The 23,165-nt window shown below is 44.5% G+C and overlaps 1 protein-coding gene across 3 annotated transcripts in view; it reads left to right on the forward strand.

Annotated features, from left to right (window-relative positions):
* The first annotated feature begins 1,148 nt into the window (after window positions 1-1,148).
* The window catches only part of LOC142159792 (uncharacterized), a 143,270-nt gene continuing 121,253 nt past the window's right edge, over window positions 1,149-23,165 (forward strand). For 2 of the 3 annotated variants that reach the window (XM_075214529.1, XM_075214527.1), the window contains exons 1-4: window positions 1,149-1,234; window positions 8,447-8,610; window positions 20,032-20,223; window positions 20,303-20,426. In XM_075214529.1, the coding sequence (XP_075070630.1) occupies window positions 8,518-8,610; window positions 20,032-20,223; window positions 20,303-20,426 (409 nt within the window). In that variant the 5' untranslated portion in view covers window positions 1,149-1,234; window positions 8,447-8,517. Of the gene's footprint in view, window positions 1,235-8,446; window positions 8,611-20,031; window positions 20,224-20,302; window positions 20,427-20,544; window positions 20,643-23,165 lie in introns of all 3 variants that reach the window. The other variant, XM_075214528.1, reaches the window with a different exon arrangement.

Here is a 23,165-nt window from a genome sequence, read left to right on the forward strand (position 1 = left end):
CTTGGTCTGTGTCAATTCTCTCCAGCTGATTGAAGCGCTTCCAGATATACTTGACACCACAGGCTGACTTGGGTCAGAATTTTAGATTTAACAATAGCAGCCAATTAACCTACTAGTATGTCTTTGGAGTGTGGGAGGAAACCGGAGCACCTGGAGGAAACCCACGCAAACACGGGGAGAACATACAAACTCCTCACAGATAAGGCCATGGTCTGGAATCTAACTCATGACCCCAAGGCCACCAAGTATTGCAACTCTTTATTCTGAATCTCAAAATAAAATTATGAAAACACTTCAAACTACTAACTGGCGCCTATGTAGACAATTAGAATAATATCGACTGATGGAGAAAAGTAAAAAACACCTAAGATCTTAGTATTGTGCTCCCCTCCCCTGCAGAGGAAAAGAGACCTGAAATAGGGACTGTCCCTAAATCGGAATAGCTGGGAGTTATGCAATAATGATGTCAAGATAAAAGAATGTGCGGTCAATGCAAAAATACGAACCCAATTTATAAAAGTAAACAATGCCTGTTTTATTAAATATGTTAGGATTAAAAAATGTAATATAAATATATTCTCATTCTTATATTGTACAGATATATATATATATATATATATATATATATATATATATATATATATATATATATATATAGTACTGTTCAATAGGAGAACATGAATGGTTCCTTTGTGCCACAATGACCCTTAGATGCTACACAAGCATATGATAAAGACTAATGTATTATACACTAAGGAGATCAGCTTTATAATACAATGTTTCCAATAGCTCTTTCCATACACTTCTCTTTGTATGAAGAGATGTGTTCTTGACAACGGCGGCCATTTTGTTGTAGCAGGTAGATAAATACGTCAGTGACTATTGTTGTATATCTATTATATACCCATGACACACTGAGAGGTCGGTCACCCTGTGGAAACACTAGATTTTAGGTGACATTTGTCCCTCGTATGAGGGCGACGGCGGCCATTTTCTTGAACTCTAGAATCTTCTAATGTAAGAGAGTTACTATTAGAGTTGTACAAGCAAAGAAGCGACGGCCATTTTCTCATAGTCTCCCAGACACAAGAGAGGTTTTACGTCGATCAGTTACGTTACGGAGGGGGTGTGGCCACCGACGCTTCCGGCGCCATTTTAGGACCTGGAGGACGCTTTTAATCGAATGTCTACAGACTAGATCCAGATTATGGTGTGAAACTTGAAGGAGGCGGAGGTAATATATTTATCTAATACTATATTATTATCCAGAGGAGACGGGTCTGTACAGTGAGATGTGAAGAGGAATAAGATGGACCCTGCACACACTGTTTATGACCCAGGGGCTTATTATTATATAGAGGAGAGAGAGGGGTCTGTACAGTGAGACATAATGAGGGATAACACAGTGTATGATATAGGAGATAATTATTATTATACAGATGAGAGGGGTATATGGAGAGGAATACAACAGGTAATAATGCACACTGTGTATGATATGGAATTAATTATTATATAGAGGAGAGAGGTCTGTATAGTGAGACATAATGAGGCATAAGACAGCTCCCAGCAATTACAGTGTATGATATAGGGGATAATTATTATTATTATATAGAGGAGAGAGGTCTGTATAGTGAGACATAATGAGGGATAAGACAGCTCCCAGCAAACACAGTGTATGATATAGGGGTAATTATTATAAAATAGAGGAGAGCGGTCTGTACAGTGAGGAATTAGACCGCTCATAACTTTCTTTTTCTTTTGTTCATTTATTTTAAATTCGTGCCCCCACTTCCGACTCCCCCCCCCCCCCCCCCACTTCCCAACAGGTCAGTCATGTGGGCACCGCAATTTTATGTTTTACTGACACTGTTCAAACTGCAGCTGATTTATCACCTGTGATTGACATGAGGTTTACTTTCATGACACTTTATTTTTCTTTTGAGGGGTAACTCAGACCCAAGAGCTTGCAATCGTGCAGGGGAACCTCAGTGAACATGTGATCACCGGGATTTACCGGTTGCTGGAAGTAGAAACCTGTATATACTGTAATAACAATGGTTCCTGGCTACCTCCATGGTGGCCCAGCTCCACGTGTGCAGCCTTACACAGAAACACTAAGCGGCTTGGAATATAACTCCCTTCTGCCCGCCTTAAAAATACAGAAGGTGGGCATTAAAAGGTTAACCAGCCCCCACCGTACAATAACCTAACCTTCCACACCAAGCTAACCCACCAGTGTGTCAAAAAATTCCTGAGATTTGACCTTAACCTCAAACCATAAGTAGCCCCTAATAGGTATGTTTCCAGCACCGCAGAGGAGGAGAACTTTGGATGGAAAATAGAGAGTGACGGAAGGAAGGAGGAGCGGGAAGGGAGGATTTGTAGATGCTCAGAACTAGATATTGTTAAATAGGTCGGCATGACTGTGTAGGAGACATGTTTATGTGTAAGCATAAATGTCATGTTTGTAATGAACACTTGGTACAGCTTCTCCCAGACCAGAGAGACACTGACTGCTGAGAGGAACGTCATAGCCGCAGATTGTGTTTACAGATCTCCCACGTTCCTCCTATATATTATATACGGAGAAGAAAAACTATGCAACTGAAATGCCACAGGCTGAAATATAGAAGTGACAACCACTGGTGCTGCTGATACACTTGATCTTATTTGCAGGAACAGGGTTAATGTTAAACCAGGATGTGCACGGTGAGAGCAGCCACCTGGAAGTAGATCACACCAGTGTTACCATCTTTCTTGTACCATTGGATCTTGCACATGGAAACATGACCGGTTGTATGGACATTTCTCTGTGGCAGATTCAGCTATACCTTAGACATTATCTTGATGGTGATGACTGGGCTGGAGCCACAGGAAACAGGATAGGAGGAAAGAGAGCTACGTTCCGATGGAAAGACAGAAGTGGAAATGATTGAGGGGAGGCAGGATAGAACGTGAGATTGCTGAGTGCAGATGGTGGGTATTGCCTGGTCCAGTGGATAAGGGGGGAGCTATTATCAGTAGCACGGACATGCCGCACTTAGGTGCGGAAGTATATAATGGAAGTTTGGTAATGAATGGGCGGGAAGGTATCAGTGATGGTTTGGACAGACAGGAGAAAGTGCAGAGCCAGGCTGTGGATCAGTGGAAAAGCAGTGAGTGAAAGCAGGAGGACATGCAAGGTCAGTGGGAAAAAGGGGGCAACACATTTTGTTAGGCATATAAGTGAAATATAAAACAAAGGGAGGAATAGGAAGACTAAAGACAGAGGGAAAGGATCTAATTGAGGGATACAAGGGTATATTAAATCACATTAATAATTATTTTTGCTCAGTCTTCAGAGCAGAGAGAGAAGGGAAGGGACACCTAGTAGCAAGACACCGATGCGAAGGATGAAGACAAAAGTCCGCTTACAGAGGAGAAGGTCCGAACAGAAATCTCAACATAGATTTATTCACTTGCAAAGTGCACAAGCCAGTGGGGCCAGATGGGGAACATCCAAGGATGCTAAAAATAGCTTAAAGAGGTGCTGGTAGCACCATTAGCAGAATTATCCAACCAGTCAGTATATTAGTTATTCATGTGAACTGGAAAAGAGCGAAAGTCCTCCCACTGCACATAAGTGGCAGTCAAGAAGAGGCTACAACTACAGACCAGAGAGCCTGACATCGGAGGTGGGGGGATTAATGGGGACACGGCTGAAAGAAAGCATAGCAGAATATCTAAAGGCCAGCAACTTGCAAGATCCCAGCAGCTTGGATCATATCAAATAAATCTGATATACTTTTTTGACTAAGTTAATGGGTTACATCTATTGACCTATCTAGATTTTAGCAAGGGCTTTGATGCTATCCCACACCGAAGCCTGCTAAATAAATTAGATGCAAGGTGGTTGAAGGATAGACAATAGTGAGTACATTTAGTGCAGTCAGAGGACGGAATTAACAGTGGTATACCCCAGGGATCTGTACTTGGACCATTGATCTTCAACAGGGTCAATACACCAGGGTCACGGGTAAATAAAATGATTGATGAGCTAGATAGACTAGACCAGGCCTGGCCAACCTGTGGTTGTGAAACTACAAGCCCTAGCATGACCTGACAGTTATTGCTGTCTATCTACTGGCAAAGCATGCTGGGGCTTGTAGTTGCACAACACCTAGAGAGCTACAGGTTGGCCAGGCCTGGACTAGAGGGATGGTTGATCGTATAGCAACTACAGTTAAATGCAAAGTCATGCATCTGGAAACCCAAAGGCGGAGGGGAACAAGCGGCCCGCCGAGCCTTCGCCTGCAGCCCCCCTAGCTTCCCCGTCATGTGACCTCCTGCACAGTGCAGTGAGGTCACGCGGAATACCTTGAGAAGAGGGGAGTGCGCTGTGCTCTCTCCCTCCTTCCTCTGTGCGGCCTGTTTGGAAGCTGAAGCGCTGCACGTAGAGCCCACCACCTCTTTCACCTCAACTCAATGCTCTATATAGTATTGGAGCTAAAATATCAACTACTGGCGCAGATGAAACCCACAATAAATCTAAATATAATAGTTTAGTGTAGACTGTACAATAGCTTGAAATGAGATGGTGAATCTTTAAACAACTCCTCCTTTCAGGTGAGCTGATTTCTTATAAATTAAATAAACCGGTAACGGTGGTAATCGTTTTACTGATCACAAGAACTCCGACAAGGTGGACACCTACAAAAAAAATCCGATTTGACAAAAAAAATGAATAGAATAAATAAGACTTGCTATAAAACCGAAGCTGCAGGTTTTATGGTTTAAATACTTAACCTGCGGGGTCCACACATTGCCGCTTTAAATTAACCTACATCTAAGTCGCGCTGACTTCACACTGAAGTGCCGGACATTTGGATCTTCGGAATCACTGCCTGTCCCATGCCGCTGCCATTGGACGTCTGGAGCTTCGGTTTTATGCTAAGTCTGTATTTATTCTATTTGTTTTATTAGCCAATCGGATTTTTCTTGTAAGTGTCAAACTTATTGGAGTTCTCGTAATTGGTAAACCGTACTCAACCCACCAGTAACTTGTGTTTCCACTCTCTTCCCTACCATTTCTCAGGTGTTTTTGAGCTCTAAATGTGTTCTAACAGGAATAAATAGGTCACAGTGCTTACTGTGTATTCATAAAAAATATAAAAATTGACTACTTACACTGGCCTTTAAAATGTGAGGAATAAGCTTTTCATTAAAAAAAAAAAATCTTCTATAGGTGAGTGTAATAAGTATTCACTATACTACATATTGTACAGTCTACTATATTATTATTTGTAGTTTTTTGGGTTTGGATCCTATGGAAGTAAAACAATATAACAAAGCACTGGGACAAGCTAGTCGGATTCTTGGGTGCACAGGTCATTGGTGAGACCACTTCTCGAGTTCAGTGTTCAGTTCTGGAGGTCATATGTCCAGAATGACATACATACATTGTAACATGGTATAAAATGCAAAGCTTACAGGACCTAAATATGCATAGCTATGTGGAAGGACAGGTTTACTTTAATGGTTAGGAGGTGGGTGGAATTGTCTCCTGACAGAGATGATAGAGGCTAATACAGGAAGAGACTTTATACATGTATAGAATAGACATAAAGCTGTATTATATCAGGAAAAAGCTAGATATTATGTAGGGTGTTAGATTGTCAGAGATGGAAAATGGACGGATGACGTGGGCCATATGGTTCTTGTCCATCAATTTCTAGGGGATAAATGTATCAAGCTGAGTTTTCCGGCGGGTTTGAAAAACCAATCAGATTCTACCTATCGTTTCTTTAGTACATTCTACAAAATTATAGCTGGAATCTGATTGGTTGCTATAGGCAACATCTCCACTTTTCAAACCCGCCGGAAAACTCTCAGCTTGATACATTTCCCCCTAGGCCTCTATCAATACGTATTAGGTGTGTGATATCATTGTGTATAATATCTATATGTACGTGTGCATAATGATCGGTGTGTATAAGGTATGTGATATCGGTGTGGCCTGTTTATATATATATATATAGGTGTGATATTAATGCAACCTTTGTATAGTGGATCAGTGTGTCTCAAGGTGTCGGATATCGGTGTCAACTGTTGTGACAGGACGGGCCTACTCTGCCCTCCTCTTGGGTAGAGGTGCCTTTTACAGATTTGTCTTGGGTTTCCTGCTGTTATTGATCACTCCTTTTGTGACTTGGCCACCAGACACTCACAGCCAGCAAGTATGAGTATTCATCCCCAGTTATATCCGAGTAGTCGCTCAAGCTCCTTCTCCGGCACCTGGAACTGCTTGATTCTCGGTAGTGTACGTATCTTCTGCAGCACCGCTTTGCCAGTGACTATGGCTGGGTCTTCCTGACCGTTTAATTTGGATAATGACCTCAGGGTAACAGGCAGAGTGTTGCCAGAGGACACTGGGTGCGACACAGTACAGGCATGTGACAGATTAGTATATTAGCTCTTATCTGTAGATCACAGAGTATTTGAGCAGATATAGGTGTGTCGCAGGAATAGAGCAGGATCTTGCAGATTAAGTAGTGTTTATTGCTCACTAGCAACAGATAGCGGTACAACGTGATTTTTTTTTTTTTATATGGAGCCAAAAGCAGATCTTACCCTACCATAAATTCAACTAAGCACTAGAGTCACTGGACCAATCCTAGTGGGGGATGTTGTTATGGTGACAAATATGGACAAGGGGGTAGCCTGCACTGAACTAACCAATCAGGACAGATTCCACTGGGCCAACGGGCAAGGGCTTTGTACTCCTATGCAGTTAATTTCTCCGGTTAGTCTTGAGGACAGACCTCTGCTCTTGCAAGCAGGAGGTTTTTCAACACCGTGATATTATATATTAATGGGTGGCATCAGGGAATAGTTCTGAGCACAGGGAAGAATGAGTACTCTAAAATTGGGATTTGAACACAATTTACAGAAATCTGTGATACCTATATAACTGCATTTGTCTTCACGAGTTTGACATACCACTGGGGCAGTTATCGTTACTAGCCTGCCCTTTCAGGGACATTCCCTGGGGTGTTATTGCCCTGTCCTTACAGCAAAATAATTTTCCTGCCTCGCTCTCAACATCCAGGTGCTAAACTCCTGCTCTCTCTGCCTCCCTTTCACTTGGTACTTCTGCTTTCAACAAAATCTCACTTGCCTCTTTCTCACCACTTCACTCCTGCCACTAATCCCCACCCCACCACCACACTGCACACACACTATTTTGCCACTGCCTTTGTATTTATTGCTGTTAACGCTACTATTATTGTTCTGTATTGTCTCTGCATTTGTACTGTTCTACGATAGTATTGTTCTGCCATAACATTGCTGTGTGAAAATATTGATTTGCTATTGTATTGCCTTTCCGAAATATTAGCACATTGATTACATCGCCACTGCCATTGTTGCTACTGTCTTACACTCCACCTCAATGCAGTTGAGAATCCCTTTATACCACACACTACAGTAATTTCATGCAATTATCGTGCAGGTCACATGATAAGCGACCGTTTGGTCACATGTAGCAAGAGTGTGTATGCTCCCACCATTATGTTATATCCTACCAAAACACATTGTATCTGTTGATTTGGTTTTATAAGCTTCCTAAAAATCACTATCAGTGATGGAATGATGTTGGGCAAATGTGGAAGTGTGTCTGCACTCACGACCAGCAGTGTAGGCAGATCTATAGGGAGTGCAGAGTCACCTTTTTTTCAGCAGATGGTTTTGAGAGATGACTATCATAGATCTGAAGGTAAATAGTTTAGGTGTGTACGTATGGATCGGCTGCTCATCTGGCCTTTCAATCATTAATAAAATTGTTACAGAAACCACATCTGAAGTAATTTTCTATAGTGTGTACCCAGCTTATCTTCTCCCTCTGCTTACCATCCCCCCATCATCTCCCCTAACATCTGCCCTCTCACTGCCATACTGTCTGTCATACTACTTTTATACAACCGCATCCTCCTATACCCCCTGTCCCACCCTCTTACCTCTCCCTTCCCTGTCCCCTACCTTTTTCCTCCCACTGTCTCACATCTTAATATTCTGCCCCATCACCCCACACCTCCTAACTCTTGCCCCTAGCGATCAGTGTGCATCTTTGTAGCAGAAACCTTTACATTTCATATAATTGTGGGGACCAAAATTCTTTCTCTTTTTAGAATAGAATTATAATGAAGACCCAAAAATGTCCAGCTCAGGCATTTGTAACAGCTTCCACATGGAACAAATTTTATGCGTCAGACCACAAGAGGACCACTGATTTAACATTAAGCATTATGGCTTTGTATGAAGGACTCTGAGCAGTCTTGTATCAGAGGAACTTCCAAGAAACACTGACCGGGCTGTATGGCGCGTGGAATGGATGGCCACTTGGTGTTCCATATTTGCATCTGTTACACGTGTACTCTCTGTTTATTATAATTATTATATTTATTCCTAGATAATTGAGCTCTGAGGAACCAGAGAGTCTTTTACGGGAAATCAAGTGAAGGTGAAACCAGCCCTGTATAAATGACTAATTCACTGAGCATGGACAAGAACAAGAATAACCGTGGAAGGATATTAAATCTCACTCTGGAGATCATCTACCTGCTAACTGGAGAGGTGAGAGATTGTGGGAGAAAGGTTCCACCCCCCCTTGTGTTTCTGTCTCACATGCCTCCCCTCCCCCATGAACTTGGTTCCAAAGAGGCCCCATCCACATGACCCATTCCTAAACTACTTTGTATATCAAGAGTGTACATTTGGATGTAGCCGGCAGTATTATTTGTGGCCATTGTTTTCTGTGAGATTCTTTATAGAAACAATTATATTACAATTTTTTAGCATCTTTTGTGTTTATTTATAAAATGTACAGTGATATCGCTATGTTACACAGGTATTTTGTATTACATGGGATATCGATAACATTTTTCACACCGATATTTGACATAAAGTTTGTTACTAAAAGTTATTTCTTATCTCTTCGGCCCCGCTTTGCCTCACTGTCCTCTCTCTCTCTCTCCTCTCCCCCTAGTGGTAGTCATCATATCGATGCTGACTACCCCGACAACACTTAGCCCTACATGAGGACTCCGAAGGGCTCCTTCCCGACGATCAGCGATGACGACTACTCTTCAAAGCGACTTCAACCAATCACGATCAAGTAAGAAGCCGGCTCCACTTCATGACGTCATTCACCATGGCGACGGTATTATCACTGTTAAGGTGGTTATGTAAGTATGCAACCATGTACAATGTAGAAGGCTTTGTAAACGACATTGTACATGGGCACATACTTACATTACCCCCCTTAACAACAGCGATAATACCGTCGCCATGGTGAATGACGTCATGAAGTGGAGCCAGCTTCCTAATTGATCGTGATTGGTTGAAGTCGCTTTGAAGAGTAGTCGTCATCGCTGATCGTCGGGAAGGAGCCCTTCGGAGTCCTCATGTTGGGTGAAGTGTTGTCGAGGTACTTGGCATTGATATGCCGTACCCCTAACCTCCCCCCCCTTCCGCACTCTTCCTATATCCCTTCATGTCCACTCCTTCCACACCCGACCTCTGTTAAGTACCCTCACATTGCCATACCCTCACTGCTCTTCTCTCAGGCATCCTCTATCCTTATCTGTCTCTCTGCCCCTTTCTTCCCGCACCGATCAACCCTTTCAGCCTCCCGTGTCTCCACCCCATAATCCTTGCCTCATCTCTACTTCCCTTACACCCAAAGTTACCTCTCCCATTCTCACCCCTACAAACCAGCAACCTCAACAACCTCATCCACATCTCTCATCTTCCATCCCTTCCTCTTTCATGTGCTCTCTACAATGACAGATAAGTGTGCAATAAACTGGCCCCTTCAAATAAAGCTATCCTCACCAAGCGCAAACTTGACAGCATTCTACAAGAAAAATAAGCGATTAGTGATTTAACAACGATAGGAAAAAAAGTCCCTATCAGCATGCCGAGTCATGTGTACACACTATACCCGATTACCTTCAGATCTGTGCTCTTCATCTGTCATCGCTATCAGCTGCAAAGTAGCAGCATAGTGTCCAGTGACAAGCTGCGCTCCACCCCAGCCAGAGCTCCTAGCTACAGCTGGGTCACCCTCCCTTACATGCAGGCTGGACGGGACATGTCTGCAAAACCTCTCCGTCCTTAATCCTGTGTGAAGAAGCCAGAATTGCCATGCGTTTCTGTTTAGGGAATGCTGCTTTCCTGTGGATTGTAACATGACTGGACCCTGATGTGATTCTTCAGCATTGTAGCCTGTGCATAAATTTGACTGGGGCTGTCTCGTTTCTGCTGGCTCTTAAGCCTTTCCTGTATGCGGCTGCAGTATGGCTGTTCTATTCAATGTAGACAGTCCTAACAGCTGTGTGACAGGTGAGTGCTGATTCATAGCTAAATTGTCGTTCCGATTCTGCATGCACACTGCAGAATTGGGACGACATTGTTGAACGAGATTTTCAAGTCAGTTTTTATGTGCTTTGGAATGATAATCGTTCATCATTCCATGGTACACAACACTGTGATATTGTCCATTTTTATCGTCTTATTGGTCCGATAATCTGCTGAAAACGCAGTAGTGTTTACCTAGCCCTATTCTCTTCTTTTCTGATCTCTTCTCTCCCTTGTTAACAGACTTATTGCCCAGACCAGGCTGTCTCCCTCTATAACTGCACCCTTACCACTGCCTTTGACTCAGCAGCTCTGGCTGTAATCATCTCAACCATGGCAGCCCTAGCTGTCCCAATCTCAACCATGGCATTCCACACTAACCTGCTACCTAAAAAATGCTTCCAATCGCCTCTGGATAGAGTTGTGCTCCATCGCCGATTTCTTCCAAATTAATTCTTTCCTCTTACAACTTTGCCCTATCACTCTCAAAACAATCTTATTTTAAGAATCTAATCTTCTCCCAGTCCGCCAACCCCCATCGCATTTTAGTCACCTTCAACTTCCTGAAATTGAGTCCATATGCCATAACATCTCCTCCAATCAGGCACCTCTCACCCTACCTCTCCCTTCAGCCATCCCACCTTGTCCCCCTGACCCACCTCTGCAGATGATGTCTGTGCTTGTCTCTCCTCCTCCTCCTCTGTCCCCGTCCACCTTCCCTCTTGACCCTATACTCTCTCACCTCCGCCTCTCCCGCTCTCCTGTCCCCAACTTACTTATGAGACCTGCTCCCAACTTGCTTATGTCTTCAACCTATCCCTCTCCTCCGGTAGCTTCCCCTCTTTAAAACATGCCCTTATCTTCCCCCCCCCCCCCCCCCTATACTAAAAACAGCCCCCAAACCTTCTCTTGACCCTGCCTATCACTCTAGTTACCGCTTTATATCCCTCCTTCCTTTTTTTTCCAAGCCTCTTCAGCGGGTTGTGTACAACTTTCTCTCCAACTTTATTTCCACCTACTTCAGTCTGACTTTCATTCCCTCAACTCCATGGAAGCTGCCCTCACCAAGGTTATTAATGATCATCTCCGTGTTAAATCTCAGGTACACTTCTCCCTTCTTATCCTGCTTGACCTCTCTGCTGCCTTTGATACCGTTGACCACCCTCTCTTCTTGCAATCCCTCTACTCTGTCTGCCTCTGTGGCACTCCCCTCCTCTTCTCTTACCTGTTGGCTTCACCCACGGGTCTGTTTTTGGCCCCCTGCTTTTTTCCCCCACTCTACATCTCCTCCCTTGCTGACCTTATCAACTCTTTTGGCCTACAATATCACCAATGCACAAATGATACCCAAATTTACCTTTTCTCGTGTTTACGCACTACTCTTCCCTGTGTAACCTCTCCAAGATCATACCCTTTTTCACCATGGAAGGATCCAAAACTCTCAATCACTCTGTCACGAGCCGCGGCGGTACTCACAGCCGCCGCGGCTCGCTTCCTGTAGGTCCCAACGTCCCGGCCGTCACCATGACGACCGGGACGTCATTTCCTTCCAACTCCCGACCGTTGCCAAGGCAACGGTCGGACGCTTCCTCAGCGCCGTGTCCTGGCAGCCAGGCGCGCATGCGCTCTAGGGACAATCAGGCAGATTTAGCCTGTGGCTGAATTAGCAGGCATTAGCCTGCAGGTGTGGATTTCAGTGCTAAGCCCTGATTGGTCTTGCTAGGTGCTGGCAATTAGCCTACAAGTGTGGCCTTATCTAGGGGCAGGTTCTGATTGGTTATGGGTTGTATTTAAGGCAATGAGGTCTGCTGCCTCATTGCCGGTTATAGCTCCTGTGCTCCAGTCTGCTGACCTGCTTGCTCCAGTTCCTGTTCCTGTATCTACGTTTTGACTTCCCGTGTATGACCCTTGGCTTCGTATTTGACTTCGCTTGTGTTTCCTGTGACCCTGATCCTTGGCTCGTTTACCCGTTCTGCTACTTTGCCTGTGACCTCTGACCTCAGCTTGCTCATCGTTTCTGTTACCTGCTGCCTACCTTTTGACCTCTGCGTGGACCTGACTCTTCTTGCCTGGGTTCTCCCCAGCCGGTACACACTTCACGACCCTCTGTCAGTCTGCAGCCCAGTCTGTCCCCACCATCAGGGGCTCCAGTGAACACCTGACTGGCAGAGTAGACTCCGGGTTGTGTTGTGCCGGCTGGAGGGGTTCCTAACATTATAACCGGCCCACTCACGGAGACAAGATTAGGATGGATACAAGTGGATCCACACCGTCTCCAGCACAAACTCTAGCAGGCCACGTTGAGTCCTTGTATCAGATGATGCAGGGATTGGCTGAGCGTATGTCTGTTCAAGAAGAAGCCACAAAAGCTTCACAACCGACTCCAGGTCCCATCTGTGAACCCAAAATGAACTTACCAGATCGGTTCTCCGGAAATAGAACCCTGTTTCGGAACTTCAGGGAGAGCTGCAAGCTCTATTTTCGGATGAGACCTCGCTCCTCCGGTTCAGAGCAGCAAAGAGTTGGGATTATTATTTCCCTTCTACAGGGTGACCCCCAGTCCTGGGCGTTTTCTTTGCCGCAGACCAGTCCGGCCATGCAGTCCGTAGACTCCTTCTTCGAGGCACTGGGTCTACTGTATGATGACCCGGATCGAGTGGCCTCCGCGGAAGCTCATCTACGGTCCTTGAAACAAGGCCGACGGTCGGCAGAAGAATACTGCGCTGAATTCCGTAGATGGTCACCTGATAGTGGATGGAACGACCCTGCCTTACGGAGTCAGTTCCGTCTCGGCCTATCTGAACAGATTAAAGATTCTTTGGTGCAATACCCGTCTCCTAGTTCTCTGGAGGATCTGATGCACCTCTCCATTAAAATTGACAGGAGATATAAGGAGCGGAAAACTGAAAAGGAAGCATCATCACCTCCATTCGCCTTCGTTCCTGTTTCCCAGGATGGTGAGGAGCCTATGCAATTAGGAGCATATCGTCTCTCTTCGGAAGAGAGAGACAGGAGACGTTCGCAAGGTCTATGTCTATACTGTGGCATAAAAGGCCACTTCTCCCGTTCTTGCCCAAATAAGTCGGGAAAAGACCATGCCTAGGGAATGAGGGGAAAGTTCACCTAGGTCTGCAAATTATCTCCCCGAAAAATGCTGTATTAATCCCTGCACAGCTCACCTTCCGGGCTCGCTCTGTGGACCTGTCGGCCTTCATTGATAGCGGAGCTGCAGGCAACTTCCTTGATATTGGGTTTGCCCGCTCTGCCGGAATTCCGATGGTAAAACTCAACTCTGCCATTACTGTCTGTGGCTTAGACGGAGGTCCGTTGCCTGGTGGCAAGATTTCCTGGGAGACCCCACCACTACAGTTGAAGATCGGAGCTCTCCATTCTGAGTCAATCACCTTCTTCCTGATCGATTGTTCGTCGGTTCCTATGATCTTGGGCCACCCATGGCTTTCCTGTCATAACCCTGTCATAGACTGGGTAAAAGGAGAGATTGTCAAGTGGAGTACTTATTGTACACAGTCTTGTTTGTCACTGTCTCTGCGTATGATTCAGCCTATTCCGGAGCGGCTTCCCTCACAGTATCATGAATTCTGGGACGTGTTCTCCAAGAAGGCTGCTGATACCTTACCGCCACATCGTGACTTTGACTGTGCCATCGAACTTATTCCTGGTTCCAAGTTACCTAAGGGGCGTTTGTATTCCCTTTCTGCTCCAGAAACAAAATCCATGCAGGAGTATATCGATGAAAACCTGGAGAGAGGCTTCATCAGGCCATCTAAGTCTCCCGTAGGAGCGGGATGCTTCTTTGTATCAAAAAAAGACGGAGGGTTAAGACCTTGTATTGACTACCGGGGATTGAATCATATCACAGTCAAGAACACCTATCCCCTTCCGCTCATCTCGGTTTTGTTTGATCAGCTAAGAGGGGCCACTGTCTTCACTAAAATCGACCTTCGCGGAGCATATAATCTCATCCGTATCAAAGAAGGAGATGAGTGGAAGACGGCATTCAATTCGCACTCTGGCCACTACGAGTATCTGGTCATGCCGTTTGGCCTTAGTAATGCACCTGCAGTGTTCCAGGACTTGATCAATGAAGTTCTTCGGGAATTCCTTGGTTGTTTCGTGGTCGTCTATTTAGATGATATCCTCATCTATTCCAGATCTTTGCCCGCCCATCAGACTCACGTCAAACAAGTTCTACAGAAATTACGAGAGAACCACCTGTACGCTAAGCTGGAAAAGTGTGAGTTCGAGGTACAGAGAGTATCCTTTTTAGGCTATGTAATCTCTTCTGAGGGATTCTCCATGGATCCAGCTAAGGTCCAGGCTATTCTGGATTGGGTGCAACCCAACAATCTTAAGGCGGTGCAGAGGTTCCTGGGCTTCTCCAATTATTATAGGAGATTCATTCACAACTTTGCCGACATTGTGGCTCCCATTGTCGCTCTGACCCGTAAAGGAATGGATCCAACTAATTGGTCGTCCCAAGCAGTAGCCTCATTCGAAAGCCTGAAAAGGGCCTTTGTCTCCGCTCAGGTCCTCAGACATCCGGATCCAGCTAGGACATTTATTCTTGAGGTCGACGCCTCTGACATTGGTGCCGGTGCCATCCTATCGCAGAAGGATCCTCATACTAATCGTCTGCACCCATGTGCTTATTTCTCCCATCAGTTCTCTTCAGCGGAGGCCAACTATGATGTCGGTAATAGAGAACTATTGGCAATCAAATGGGCCTTCGAGGAGTGGCGGCATTTGTTGGAGGGTGCTTCACATCAGATCTCTGTCATTACCGATCACAAGAATTTACAATATATACAGTCAGCCAAACGTTTAAATCCCAGACAGGCCCGGTGGGCGTTATTCTTTACCCGGTTTAACTTCCTGATCACCTACCGACCAGGCTCCAAAAATGTCCGGGCAGATGCCCTTTCCAGAAGTTTCTCGGCACACCACATTCCAGTCACTATCCCAGAGCCGATTATTCCCCCTTCTGTAATCCATGCCGGGTTGACCCAAGATCTGAGTATCACACTTCAGAGATTCCAGAAATTAGCCCCTGATACTACTCCGGAGCGACGTCTCTTTGTTCCAGTCCATCTAAGGAAGGCGGTTATTGCAGAGGCGCATAACAGTAGGGTTGCAGGGCATCCTGGAATTTTCAAGACGTTAGAAATCCTTTCCCGTACAGTCTGGTGGCCATCTATGTCTGCTGACGTCAGGAGTCATATCCTCTCATGTGAGGTTTGTGCCAGAAACAAAGTTCCTAGGATCCGCCCAATAGGCCAGTTAGTTCCTTTGGCACCACCTGCAAAACCATGGACCCACTTGTCCATGGACTTTATAGTGGATCTACCACCTTCTGCAGGACACAATACCATTTGGGTCGTGGTAGACCGGTTCAGTAAGATGTCCCATTTCGTTCCCTTACCCAGACTGCCTACAGCTCGGGATTTGGCCGTCTTATTCATTCAACATATTTTCCGGCTCCATGGACTCCTTACTGACATAGTTTCCGATCGGGGTTCCCAGTTCATAGCGCAATTCTGGAGATCTTTCTGTACCCTCCTCGGAATCAAGGTTAGTTTATCATCCGCATATCACCCTCAGTCCAATGGGCAGACCGAAAGAGTTAACCAGTCCTTGGAAAAAATTTTGCGATGCTACACGTCAGAGTTCCATGATAATTGGTCTTCCTTGTTACCCTAGGCAGAATTCGCCTGTAACAATTCCTGTCATTCATCTACTAAAACTTCTCCGTTTTTCTGCAATTATGGTTTTCACCCCAGATCTAACTCCCTGTATTCACTTAACCCAGTTGGTGTCCAGGAGATCCGTTCCACTGCAAGAGATCTCAGAGTTATCTGGAGGAAAGTACAGGCATCTCTGAAACAGGCTTCAGTTGTCGCAAAAAAAAATTCGGATCGCCACCGTACCATCTGCTCCTTCAAGGTGGGCCAGAGAGTGTGGCTGTCTACAAAAAACATTAAACTCAGACAGCCTTGCAAAAAGTTAGGTCCCAAGTTCATCGGCCCGTTCCTTATCATCAAGCAGGTTAATTCTGTTGCATTTAGGTTAAGAATTCCGGGCTCATTGAGAATTCCCAACACATTTCACTGTTCTCTGTTGAAGCCGGTATTATATCCTACTCAAATCCAGTCTTCAAATTTGCCTGAGAGAAAATCAAACAGATCACCAAGATACGTTGTTCAGAAGATCTTGGATTCCAAAAAAGTGCAAGGTCAGGTGCACTTCCTAGTGCAGTGGAGGAATCGTGGGTTAGAAGAACGGTCTTGGATCCCACGGAGACAACTCGATGCTCCTAAACAGTTGAAGGAGTTCTTTAAAAAATTTCCAAGGAAACCGGGATGTCGGGGTTCCTTAACCCCTCCTCAAGGGGGGGGTACTGTCACGAGCCGCGGCGGTACTCACAGCCGCCGCGGCTCGCTTCCTGTAGGTCCCAACGTCCCGGCCGTCACCATGACGACCGGGACGTCATTTCCTTCCAACTCCCGACCGTTGCCAAGGCAACGGTCGGACGCTTCCTCAGCGCCGTGTCCTGGCAGCCAGGCGCGCATGCGCTCTAGGGACAATCAGGCAGATTTAGCCTGTGGCTGAATTAGCAGGCATTAGCCTGCAGGTGTGGATTTCAGTGCTAAGCCCTGATTGGTCTTGCTAGGTGCTGGCAATTAGCCTACAAGTGTGGCCTTATCTAGGGGCAGGTTCTGATTGGTTATGGGTTGTATTTAAGGCAATGAGGTCTGCTGCCTCATTGCCGGTTATAGCTCCTGTGCTCCAGTCTGCTGACCTGCTTGCTCCAGTTCCTGTTCCTGTATCTACGTTTTGACTTCCCGTGTATGACCCTTGGCTTCGTATTTGACTTCGCTTGTGTTTCCTGTGACCCTGATCCTTGGCTCGTTTACCCGTTCTGCTACTTTGCCTGTGACCTCTGACCTCAGCTTGCTCATCGTTTCTGTTACCTGCTGCCTACCTTTTGACCTCTGCGTGGACCTGACTCTTCTTGCCTGGGTTCTCCCCAGCCGGTACACACTTCACGACCCTCTGTCAGTCTGCAGCCCAGTCTGTCCCCACCATCAGGGGCTCCAGTGAACACCTGACTGGCAGAGTAGACTCCGGGTTGTGTTGTGCCGGCTGGAGGGGTTCCTAACACACTCCCTCGTAATCTCTTGTCTAGACTACTGTAACCTCCTTCTCTCTGACTTACCCCTCTTTCTACTTCAGTCTGTCCTCAATGCTGCTGCCTGACTTATAATTGTCTCTCGCTGCTCTACCTTAGCTGCCGGTTGCTCTGTGTTCTACAGAATCCAGTTCAAACTCCTCACCCTCACCTACAAACCCCTTATCGCACCTCTCTCCACTACACCTCCCATCTCACTTCTACCTACACACCTGGCTCCCACTAGTCGGCAAATGAACCCCGCCTCACCTCCCCACTGATTACCTCTTCACATTCCTGATCCTATGCTGCTCCCCAACTGTGAAACAACTCCCTTGTTCCATTAGACCATCCACCAGTCTCCAAGGCTTCAAACGTGCGCCTCAAAAAGCAAATCATCTCTTCCTTAAACCTACAAGCCCTCCTCCTAACTCTTTGCCTCTGCAACCACCCCTGCACGCGACTCAGTGTCGCCCTATTTGTGTCTACCCCTTCCCTGTAGTATGTAAGCTCTCTTGAGCTCAGCCCTCTTTCCTTGTGTGTTCTCTTCTACCATTGCACCTTCTGCCTGGTCCTCTGTACCTATAGGCCTGTGTTCTCGCACCCATATTACTAGGCATAGATCTACTTCATGCTGGCACTACTTGTTAGTTGCTCAATGTCTAGCCACTAGCTGTTCTGCAATACTTTGTACACTGTTAATTTGTAGCGGTTTGTTCATTTTATAACTAAATGACCAAATAAATTTGTTCTCTGTCCATTCCCCTATGTATGACTCTGTGTACCCTTTGTAGCCTTTTGTAAATCAAAAAAAATTATAATTGTTTTATTCTTGTCTACATTTTTTTCACAATAGATCCCATGTGCACAGCTCTATGTCAAAACTATACACAAAGTTTTGTAGCGAGTTTACTTCTCAGGTGACTTAACAAAAACTGTATTCTTCCCATGAGCCTCTCCTTTCTGGCTCACAGGATGCTGTCCATAATCTCTTTGGTACTCTATGCTCTGCCTCAATCTTTTCATCTGCACAGCTGTAAATGAACAGCAGGTAGATGGGCCTATTTATTAAGGTCCCTTTAGCCTTAAACTGCATTTTTAATTATGGTAGTTATAACTATAGGACTCTGCTGCTCTTCCCCAGAGGTCTCTGTGGGGACTGCTGTTGTGCGCGATTTAACAAGTTCGAACTTGTCTGCAATAGCTTGTCCGCAATCTGAAGATGGCGTTAGTCATTGAAGCCTATGGGTAGAGCATTGTAAGGTAACTTTGCTATAGTGACCTGGAAGGAGAGTCAGACAACGGGTCTTTTTTATGGCAAGTGAAATCATCGCTGGGACAGCCTCCTATTGGACGTGCTGCGCCCGAGATGATTTTTTTAATAAATGGGGTCGAAAAATCATCTGTCATCATTGTGATGACCGATGATAATTAACACTGTTAATTAATAAATATGCTCCAGATTGTCACAGATAAAAGGGTCAGTCTCACAATGGTAATAGACGTGGCAAATATTACATGGTTCACAATATATTTCTTCTTCCACTGATATATTCATGAGACTTTGGTGTTTACGGCTTCTGCTGTAATAGGTGAAATTAAGTCTATATATATATATATATATATATATATATATATATATATATATATATATATATATATATATATATATATATATATATATATATATATATATATATATATTAGGGCAGCACGGTGGCTAAGTGGTTAGCACTTCTGCCTCACAGCACTGGGGTCATGAGTTCAATTCCCGACTATGGCCTTATGTGTGAGGCGTTTGTATGTTCTCCCCTTGTTTGCGTAGGTTTCCTCCCACACTCCAGAAACATACTGGTAGGTTAGTTAGCTGCTAACAAAATTGACCCTAGTTTGTATGTGGCCGTCTCTCTCTCTCTCTCTCTCTCTGTCTGTCTGTGTGTATGTTAGGGAATTTAGACTGTAAGCCCCCAATGAAGCAAGGACTGATGTGAGTGAGTTCTCTGTACAGCGCTGTGGAATTAGTGGTGCTATATAAATAAATGATAATAATATATAATTTTTAAATGTGCACAAGTTCCAGTTTACTATATGCCCTGTCTAGTATAGTATAGCTCTTACTTCTCCTACCATCTCTGGCAGGTCAGCGTCTGTCTGTAGCCATATGTTCACAGATGCATCATGCACTTATTTGTTCATGCAGTGATGCATTGTGGGGGCAGACTGTAGACCTCAGAGCAGCCGGCACACTGCGTATGTCAGAAGCTGCAGGAGACGCAAGTGCTATATACAGTTGACTTTCCTATATGTATAAAAAAAAATGGTTATATATAGGATTGGGGTTGAATTTGTAAAATAGACTCTTCTTGTATAGTTTGCGCAATTAACCTCTAAAATAAATTCTAAATAGATGTAGCTTCATTTAGCTTTTGATGGATTTTCTCAATCTACAGGATTACACCGTAGTGAAGAAGACATCTGGTGAGTGTATGACACTCGGGAGCCGTCCCTGTGTGTCAGGAGGATTGAGCAGGACTCAGAGCCCCATCAGGGTGCCTCCACCTCACTCACTGATACATGAGAGAGACAAAGACCAGAGGATTCTAGAACTCACTAACAAGATCATTCAGCTGCTGACTGGAGAGGTGACTGCTGGGAATGGGACATTATACAGTAACACCAGGGGATGTGTCTGTGTGATGACTGTATCATTGTGTGTGTCAGGTTCCTATAAGGTGTGAGGATGTCACTGTCTATTTCTCCATGGAGGAGTGGGAGTATTTAGAAGGACACAAGGGTCTGTACAAGGACGTGATGATGGAGAATCACCAGACCCTCATGTCATGGGGTAAGAGGAGACTTTAATTTATTATAAAGGAGAGAGAAGTTTACAGGGCCAACTAGATATACACATCATCTGATAATCACATATATACAATGTATCGGTCACTGTGTCTGTCCTACAGATGGATCCAGTAACAGAAATACCCCAGAGAGATGTCCCCGTCCTCTTTATTCACAGAATTGTACAGAGGAAAAATACAGCATCACACAGGAGTATCAGGTAGATGGAATTTAGGGTCTCACCAAATGCCGAAGTGATTGTTCACTATATTAAAAAGAAGAAAGCTGTATGGCTCATATACACTGATATTATTCATTTTTATCCCAAGTTATTCTATCGGATAGTATTCAATATGATTTTTATTGTTTTCTGCCTCTTCAGGACTTCCTGACTGATATTACAGTAGCAATTATAGAGGGAGAAGAAGAGATGTATGTGAGGGGTGATCAGCAGTGTAAGGAGGAGGAAATCCCTACAGATATCAGCACAGGTGAGTAATAAACACTTATTACAGAAAAGAGTGAGATATTCTCCTTGTTCAGTCACTACAATCTTACTGTACACTCTCCTCTGTCAGAACAAACTAATGAGGTAAAGGTAAGTGTATACTAGCACTACAGTACTAAAGCAAGTAATTCCCCTCGGCCTAAGCTCACACACACTTCACCTTCTCGTACAGAACTATAATCACAACCCCGACATCACACAATAGCTCATTCAGATCTGTGTTTTGGTGCTCTGTACACTTCATCTTCTGACCTGTCTCTGTATCCTGCTCTACCCTTATGCTTCTTCCTCTTTCTGCTGTTGCCGTTTGTACCCTGCTCCGTTCTCCTACTCAGTCCTTATGTTCTACTCTGATCTGTGCCATCCTCATTCCATGTTGCGATTTTCCTCTTTTCTGTACTCTGCTATACTCTTTAGCTGTGCTGCTATAGCCTAAATTAGTAATATGACTGCGGCTTTTGAGCTACGCTAGAGGCTGTTTCACGGTTTTCTTTTGCTACCTATGTACCCAACTGAAGAACTTTTGTATAGTATAACCCCATGGCCAGGACTTGCTGGTAATTTAGCAATGCCTACTCTGCTTTGAAGACTCCGGTGGTTTTGTGAGGACAGTGTCTGTATGAGCATTGTGGTTGGACAATGTCATTGGCTAATGAGGCTCCCTGTCCGATGATGTTGGCTGGGTTATGTGTGTGCCTGGGAAATATTACTGCCCAGTCCTGCATTTTGGGTAGAGTTGTCCAATGAGACTGTGCAATCTGTATGTCCCTGCGGCAGAGTCTATGTAATGCGGTTATATCATATTTTAAGCCGATGTTCAACAAACAAGTCGCATTTACTACATGCACAGTTATAATTTTAATGATGTGTTCACATTTTTCAAATTGAAATTTAACTGAGCTTAAACAGTCCTGAATTCCTAGCATGAAAATGTCGGGGCATTATAACCTGTCCCTAATGTAAAATAAGATTGCTATCTCCATACATTATTTTTATTTCCAGCAGATGGGCGCAAATCCAGGAATACCTCGGAGGGAAATCTACTTTTATCTTCAGATTTTAAAACAGAAGATAACCTATCACAAGATTATCCAGGAGAAGACCCCATTACCCTAAATATACATCCAGTATTTGACAGTGCAGATATATCATCTTACCCCTCTAATTATGATAATTCGGATATTGTTACACGTGGTACAGCTCATACAAGTGATGAAATGTTTCCATGTCCTGACTGCGGCAAATGTTTTGTTCATCATTCAATCTTTGTTGGACATCAAAGAACCCACACAGCCGAGAAACCTTTTTCATGTTCTGAGTGTGGGAAATGTTTTACACGGAAATCAGAACTTATTAGACATCAGAGAATTCACACGGGTGAGAGACCATTTTCATGTGATCAGTGTGGAAAATGTTTTACACAGAAATCAAGTCTTGTTCAGCATTGGAGAACTCACACAGGTGAGAAACCATTTTCATGTTCCGAGTGTGGGAAATGGTTTACACAAAAATCAAATCTTGTTAAACACCAGAGAAATCACACGGGTGAGAAACCTTTTGCATGTTCAGAATGTGGGAAATGTTTTACACTTAAGTCAAATCTTCTTGTCCATCAGAAAAGTCACACAGAAGAAAATCCATTTCCATGAGCTGATGGACATAAAACAGGGCTGCTGCAATACTCTGAATTTTGAAAAAACAGTTAATTTTATTAATGCAAATTTGAAAATAATAGAAATGGATACATTTACAGAGTCTATACTCAAAGGTATGTTAACATCGCTGAGGTATGGAAGGCAGCAATTACCATCTACAGACATAGGTATGTATGTCACCCACATAATACTGGAGCAGATTGCGCATAGTATTTTCCTTAGTATATTATATATTGGCATCACTTGCCACAATAATAACAAGATCATATTGTGCTATATATAATGTCCTACTGTATAATCATGCCAGTTGGCTACAGTTATAGGGGCTGATGCAGAGTGAGACTTATGCCTGTTGTTCGTAGCATAAAATGTGCACATTTGCACAGTGCATGACTACAATGGTCACACGTGTGTGATTGCAGACGTGTGTGCATCTGACACTTGTGCTTCCTTACGGCCGGAGAAGTGGAAAGGAAGAGGAGAAGGGGCGTGAAAATGTAAATGCTGTTGGATGCAGGCCTGAAGATACACCTGTCAAGGTGCTGGCTGGCAAATGTTAGCCTGGGGGGAAGGGGGGAGA

The sequence above is a fragment of the Mixophyes fleayi genome, chromosome 6 (assembly GCF_038048845.1).
Source record: "Mixophyes fleayi isolate aMixFle1 chromosome 6, aMixFle1.hap1, whole genome shotgun sequence".
NCBI lineage: Eukaryota > Metazoa > Chordata > Amphibia > Anura > Limnodynastidae > Mixophyes > Mixophyes fleayi.